Source organism: Triticum urartu, unplaced genomic scaffold (genome assembly GCF_003073215.2).
Source record: "Triticum urartu cultivar G1812 unplaced genomic scaffold, Tu2.1 TuUngrouped_contig_6762, whole genome shotgun sequence".
NCBI lineage: Eukaryota > Viridiplantae > Streptophyta > Magnoliopsida > Poales > Poaceae > Triticum > Triticum urartu.
The window spans coordinates 1058-8466 of record NW_024117549.1 but is presented as its reverse complement, the minus strand read 5'-3'; the positions used below and the strand labels follow the sequence as shown (position 1 = coordinate 8466).

The following is a 7409-nucleotide window of genomic DNA, read 5'->3' as shown; positions in this document are numbered from 1 at the left end:
CCGGATGTACGAGCCGCGGTTCCCGGAGGTGGACGCGGCGGTGATGATCCAGGTGAAGCACATCGCCGACATGGGCGCCTACGTCTCCCTCCTCGAGTACAACAACATCGAGGGCATGATCCTCTTCTCCGAGCTCTCCCGCCGCCGCATCCGCTCCATCTCCTCCCTCATCAAGGTCGGCCGCCAGGAGCCCTCCATGGTGCTCCGCGTCGACCGCGACAAGGGCTACATCGACCTCTCCAAGCGCCGCGTCTCCGAGGAGGAGGCCGCCACCTGCGAGGACCGCTACAACAAGTCCAAGCTCGTCCACTCCATCATGCGCCACGCCGCCGACACCCTCGGCGTCGACCTCGAGCCCCTCTACCAGCGCATCGGCTGGCCGCTCTACCGCAGGTACGGCCACGCCTTCGAGGCCTTCAAGCTCATCGTCACCGACCCCGACGCCGTGCTCGACGTCCTCACCTACGAGGAGACCGTCGTCGGCCCCGATGGCGAGGAGGTTCGTTCCCGACCCCCCTTCCCCCTCCCCCCATCTGCTCCTAATTGCTCGATGCATAATTAACTGATCAAGTACTCGGTGTGCTTTAAGCAATACCATTAGTTCACTTCAGGCTTGTTGTTTTATGACTTGACACTACTATCAACCGATTAGACCTTTACATGTGTTTTTCAAGTAGGTATTCGTTTGTTAGTGGTGCTGCGGTCTGTTAATTTTGTCCTGTATCGAAGTTGCCTCACGAACAGTTAATGTCTAGTAGCTGATTTGGAGCCTGTACTTAATAATTACCTGATGTTCTTTGATTTAGTCGATTGAAGGATATGTGTTGCTTCAAATTGGTTTGTTGAAATATGACGGTGTAGTTAGCTTGGTTCTTTGTGGACTGTTCTTCGTCCTGACCCCCTCCAGGCAACTGCTCCTTGCTGCTAATGGCTAATTAACTGCTCATGTTTGGGTGTACTAGAAGCAATGCTATCAATTCACTTCGGGCTGCTAGCGTTATGACTTGACAATTAATATCTTGCAATAGATTAAATGCTTACGTGTGTTTCTCGCCTAGGTATTTGTTGCTAGTGCAGTCTGTTAATTTTTCCATTGTTCCAATTATCGGCCAGTTAATCGGCATCTTGGCCAGTTGATCGATAGGTCACCGAATAGCCGATTAACTGATTTTTTGGCCGATTAACTGGCCGATTCGCGTGTATTATCCCTTGTCGCCACCTGACCGATATGGCACCACTTACCGCTATCCTGAACAATGAATTTTGCCCTGCGTCAGTACTGCATCCATGAACAGTTTATTCATAGTAGGTGGTTTGGAGTCTGTATTTAAGTTCCTACTATTGTGCATAGAATTAGTAGCTTCAAGGACATGTGTTGCTTCGAATAGGTTCATTGACATACGGTAATATACTTTAGCTGATTCTTTTTGTACTTAAGCTTGATGGCCAGGAGGTTCATTCCTGACCCCTCCCCACAATTGCCCCTTGCTGCTAATGGCTAATTAACTGCTTAAGTATTGGGTGTACTCCAAGCAATGTCAGCAATTCACTTCAGGCTGGTGGTGGTGTTAGGACTTGATACTGATATCTTGCAACCGATTAGACGTTTACATGTGTTTCTCGAGTAGGTATTTGTTGCTAGTACAGTCTGTTAATTTGTCCAGCATCTAAGTTTCCCCATGGACAGTTAATTCTTAGTACCTGTTTTGGAGCATGTACTTAATTTCCTAATGTGTCTAGAATAAGTCGATTTAAGGATATCCATTGCTTCAAATAGCTTAATTTAGCTTGATTATCAGTGTACTGCTGATTGGACCTCTGTAAACCTAGTAACTTAGTATTTGTAAGCCAGACAAACAGTAGGTTGTATAAACAGTTAAGCGTAAATTTGAATGACAAAATTATTATCTTGCAACCGGTTAGATGTTTACCTGTGCTTCTCAAGTAGGCACTCATTTGTTTGTACCACAACCAGTTAATTTTGCCCTGCATCAAAGTTGCCCCAAGAACAGTTAATTCCTACTGGTTAGTTCGGAGTCTGTGTTTAATTACCTAATGTGTATGGAATTAGTCGAATTAAGGATATTTTGTTGCTTCAAACTGGATCTTTCAAATATGGTACTCCCTCCGATCCGTATTACTTGTCGCTCAAGTGGATGTATCTAGAAATTTTTCAGTGCTAGATACATCTGTTTGGCGACAAGTAATATGGATTGGAGGGAGTTATATACTTTAGCTTGATTTGCCTACTATTGATTGAATTGATGTAAACATGGTAAGTTATATTGGTTGGTTTGGTAGTTTGTGTAAGCAATTGGAAATTAGGTACCTGGGTTTCATTCAGATATGTTCACTTTTGGCAGATTGGCAGTATGGTATGAATCATAGATCTCATATTCACATAGGGCTTGTGCTGTTTGTGCATGGCTTAAACTGCCTTTATAGCATGTTGCTGTAGAAATTGGACGTTTCCCACGATTCATTTGTGCTGACATTTTCTACAGGTTACTAAAGTTGTGCCGGCTGTCACCCCTGAGGTTAAGGATGCACTGGTCAGGAACATAAGGAGGAGAATGACACCACAGCCTCTCAAGATTCGTGCTGATGTTGAGATGAAATGCTTCCAGTTTGACGGTGTTCTCCACATTAAGGTTCTGTTTGCTTCCATCCATGCATTTTGGTTTCCAAGTGTATGCTTGGTTGTGAGTTACTAATTCTGTTTTGCAGGAAGCCATGAGGAAAGCTGAAGCTGCTGGAAATGCTGATTGCCCTGTGAAGATTAAGCTAGTTGCTCCTCCGCTTTATGTTCTGACCACACAGACACTTGACAAAGTTGGTTATTTCTTCAATTCATTCATGTGATTAATGTTGATTCTTTGAATTTTTTCTTCTTTGCTTAGAAAATATAAATCAAAACCCAACACACAGAACTGTTAGTCTTTGCATGGAGGAGTAATTTAAACAATGTTTCGGACTGTCTTGTAACTAAGTAATCAGGGAGGAGTAGTCATTTATTTTGCTGGGGAAATTGGCATACATGTTTTAGTAGATGGATGGAGAATACCCGGGTATTATTGAGACCTTTAAATTTCATTAAAATCCAGATACCCTTGTGTTGACTGTTGAGTATTTCTATTATGCAAGGCAGTGGGTACTATGTATTCACACATCTCTTAAATTTCATTAAAATTCCCTTGTGTTGAGTATTTCTATGATGCAAGGCAGTGGGTACTTTGGATTCACACATCTCATGATGCCAATGTATGGTTGGGGTTATTCATAATGGAAGGAGGTGGAATCAGGTTCCCCTGATTATACGAGCGTGGGTGGGTGGGTTGGGGGTTCGAATGTGGGCGGGCTGACTGTACATACGCGTCACTCTAGCCAACTGAGTAGAGCCCATATCTCGTTGTGTTATTCATGAATTTTAGTATGTGATCCAGTGACATGAAATTTGCTGATTTTGTATATTGCTGTTGTGAACAGGACCAGGGGATAGCAGTTCTGACAAATGCAACCAAAATTTGTGCCGAGGCAATTGAAAAGCACAAGGGGAAATTGGTGGTGAAGGAAGCTGCTAGAGCTGTAAGATCCTTGTTACCTGTGCTCAACAAAATAATTATCAAAAGAAACCACTGCCGATCCAGAGATCTGCAAGCTTCTATTCAGTCCCGCCCATGATTCATGTTTTATATTTTTTTCCCGTGCAGGTGAGCGAGAGAGACGACAAGCTGTTTGCGGACACGATTGAGAAGCTGAAGCTAGCAGGTGAGGAGGTGGACGGCGACGACGACAGCGAGGAGGAGGACAATGGCATGGGAGACGTAGACTTCACAAAGGCTGGCGCTGGCGCGGACTGAGCGAGTCTCCTCCCAGGTGGGATGAGATTACCTGTACAGCGCCAGCAATGAAGTGGAAGAATGTTTGGCTCCTCCTGTTTGGGGAGGCACGTTGGATGGATGGATGAGTTTTGAGTCTGTTATTAGATATTGATGATCAGTTGTAGGCTACCCGTGGTCTTACAGATTGGTTTGCTTTTCGTTGAGCACTGATGCTGAATACTGTTAATTGCGCTTTTGCTAAGCTACCTGTTTTCATCAACATTTATACATGGATTTTGCTTATCGTTGCTCACTAGTGGAATCTGGTGCATGACGCTGAGCTTACTTGCCCTGTTGTTTGAACTTTTGACTATTATACTCCCTCTGGAAAGAAATATAAGAGTGTTTAGATTACAACTTTAGATCTAAACGCTCTTATATTTCTTTACGGAGGGAGTACTATGTGGTAGCTCATCTGCAATCATAGGCTCCGCCCATGATAACTTTCCATGTGCTTGAAATTATGTCTGCCGAATGCACACTATATTTAGTGTTTTCACGACCGTTGAGTTGTACTGAAATTACGCAACAGACGTTTCCTTTTCGACTCTTTCTACGTGCGGTGTTGTCTGGTTCATATCGTCTGCTTCATAGAAATTGATCATATGTCTTCTAAATAAATCTGAATCAGCAAGCACCAGTGGTCTAGTGGTAGAATAGTACCCTGCCACGGTACAGACCCGGGTTCGATTCCCGGCTGGTGCATCTCTCTTTTTTATTTCTTGGTCACTCTCTCTCTGGCCCTGCCTGACGACGAATGATGTTTCGTTTTTGCCTGATGAAATGATGCGCATACTTTTCCTGTTTGAATGCCACGAGAAGAAAGAAAGAGCCAGCGGTCTAAAGACAAAAACCACCTTTTCCTCTGCTCAAGTTTCTATGGAACAGAACAATGCATCATGCGTGCGCGGTGTTGGCTTTCTGTTAGGGATGTAAGTGGCAAATAAATGGTGTCTGCAATCCCGTTTAGTAAGTTTTTGCTAGCTTGATAGTTCATTTTCCTCAAACAAATAATTTTTTTGAACTATCATATCATAAGTGAACTTTAAACGGGATTAAACAGGACCTGCTTGACATCCCTACTTTCTGTCCAACAAAACCTAGGTCCTTCACTTCCGGCCATGGAGTTTCGTTCACCATCGGCCTTAAAACCGACTACTTCGTATGGAATCACAGTCGCCACGGCTTGTCCGATCACGGATACCAGCTGTGGGCCGTTGTTCTATCGGTGCTCGATCACTGTTTGCCAGAATGCCTCATCCAAACAAGACGGTGGTAGATGATGAGGCCAATGGCGTAGTTGTAGGGTGGCCAATTGAGCTCATCAGAGTAGTATACTGTTGAGCTCAAGTCAATGTCTCAGCCCATATGCAAGAAATAAATTGAATCGTTCAGTTAACTCTCCTCGTACGTGTACTCTTGTATGCTAGTCAGTCTGGATGCGAGTGTTGTAAAGAAGAGCGGATGCGAGTGTTAATGTGGGTGTTTCTGTCACACACAAGTGGCCACAAGTCTGGTGTGAATTTACTGTTTTGGTATGTGCAAAGATTAGTCTCATATTGAAAAACAAGTAACCAGAGGTTGAAACAAAGTAACGAGCGTAGAAAGTAAATAACATAAAAGTAAAGTTATTTTTTTTGCGAGTGTATAAAAGTAAAGCTATAAAAGTAAACTATCGGTTTGTCTATAGTAGGAAGTTAGGCGTTGGGAAACTCGGATTATGGTGTACATTAGATGTGCCTGTGCATCGGTAATACTAAGTACATATTTACATTAGATGTGCCTGTGCATCGGCAATACTAATTACATATTTACATTAGATGTGCATGTGCATCGGTAATACTAATTACATATTTATGTGGTTAATTATACTCTTCGATTATATGTTCGGTAGGTAGGTCACCCTTGAATAGTTGAACTCCCCCATGCATGGATTGTTCTCCTCTATTGTCCCGCGTCAACGCTATCATATGCACGATCATTTTAGCAATTAAGGTTGTAAGACCAGACCAATGCTTTTATGTGTCGTGGATTCTAGTTATCCTCATATTGTCTTTGCTACTTGTAGATACGAACACCCAGTGGTGTAACTGTAGAGCGGGCAAGTGGTCCATTGAGCATCATGTAAATCGACCCAATACTTCACTGTAGCTGTAAAAAAAATATACTTCACTATAGTTGTAAACAAAACTAGTAGGCTGCTCATGCTGAAAATGAAATACTGCACGATTTGATCGCTAGCTCCCTTGTTTCCTTCATACATTCTATAGATGTTGTTGTCTTCACTGTCTATGGGTGTCTGTACATGATGACTAAGTCCAATTATTCCAGGTATAACCATACTCATAGAAATTCCAGTTTAATCCATACGCAATTGTAATTTGTTCATCAGGCAATGTTATCTTTATTTGAAGAGATGCCGCTAGCGAAACTATGGATCAAATCCATTCATCCCTATTGCTTTGAACCTCCATCATTGTACTTTATTTATTTATTTTTATAATCTAAACCTTTATTTCTTTTGTGGCAATCAACACTTCCAAACACAAGTTGCATTAATCCTTGCAACTAGCAAGGCTAGTAAGACTGACAATTTTACTAGTTTTGTTTGGGGCCGAGGCAACTTGTGTATTTGCATGTGTAGGTAGTGATCATTGGCTGCAATTCAAAGCTCCTACGGGTTCCATAAACCTTAAAGTCATTCACTTGATGAAAATTGATACTTGCTACAACCATCTGCACTTGGGGGCCCAACACCTTCCTACGTTAAAGGAAGCACGAGGTGGCGGCTAGCAACGTGTGCACAAGGCAGGCCGAGCCATCGAGGCAGGAACACCACCGACTTCTCATCTCTCTAATTCAAAGTATGTTTTCCATCTTCTTCAATTTAAAGTATGATTTTGCCTTCAAGGTTTGATTTAATTGTGAGTGTGAAAAATCAAAATTGATAAATTCAGACAATTGATTAATGATTACTGTGATTTCATTCGGACTCACAATTAGTAACTTAAACTTTTTAGTTGTAGAATTGTTGCAAAATTAATCATATTGATATGTTCTTTCGATAAATTATATACTAGTGGGCAGTAACGAAGTTAGGCGAAATCTGTTAGGGGAGAGCCAAAGACATAATATGAGTTGTAAAATTACACTTATCGGTATGTTCTTTTAATATATATACTAGTATGAAGTGTTGGAGCTAGTTGAAATTTGTTGGAGGTGGGGGTGAGGACAAAGGCTATTTTTTTCCATCTAAGCCCTCTCATGAATAAATTCTTCATAAGTTGGTTCAAATGGGGGGAGGGGGGCATTGCCCCCCTTAGCTAAATAGCCCACCCCTATGTTGGTATGTTGTATTCATGATGTAAATACTTTTTATATCGATTGGACCACCCTAATCCAAAATCCCGGCCACGCCACTAGATGAGGCAATGATGAACATTACCCATGATGGAGGAGGTTGCAAAGACGAACAAGTGGAGGACTCCCAACCAAAGATAGACATAGGTGAAGAAAATCCATAGAGCA

The 7409-nt window shown here is 42.5% G+C and overlaps 1 protein-coding gene and 1 non-coding gene across 2 annotated transcripts; both read left to right on the top strand.

The window, feature by feature from the left end:
* LOC125531056 (eukaryotic translation initiation factor 2 subunit alpha homolog) lies at nt 1-4124 on the top strand (the record flags this gene model as incomplete). The annotated part of the gene is given in 5 exon segments (XM_048695466.1): nt 1-499; nt 2505-2651; nt 2728-2832; nt 3487-3585; nt 3711-4124. Coding segments are annotated over 5 exon segments (1000 nt in total), but the record flags the coding sequence as incomplete, so codon positions are not given.
* A 391-nt stretch (nt 4125-4515) lies between these two features.
* TRNAG-GCC lies at nt 4516-4586 on the top strand. The gene has a single exon. It is a non-coding gene; the product is annotated as a tRNA-Gly (tRNA).
* The last annotated feature ends 2823 nt before the right edge of the window (nt 4587-7409 follow it).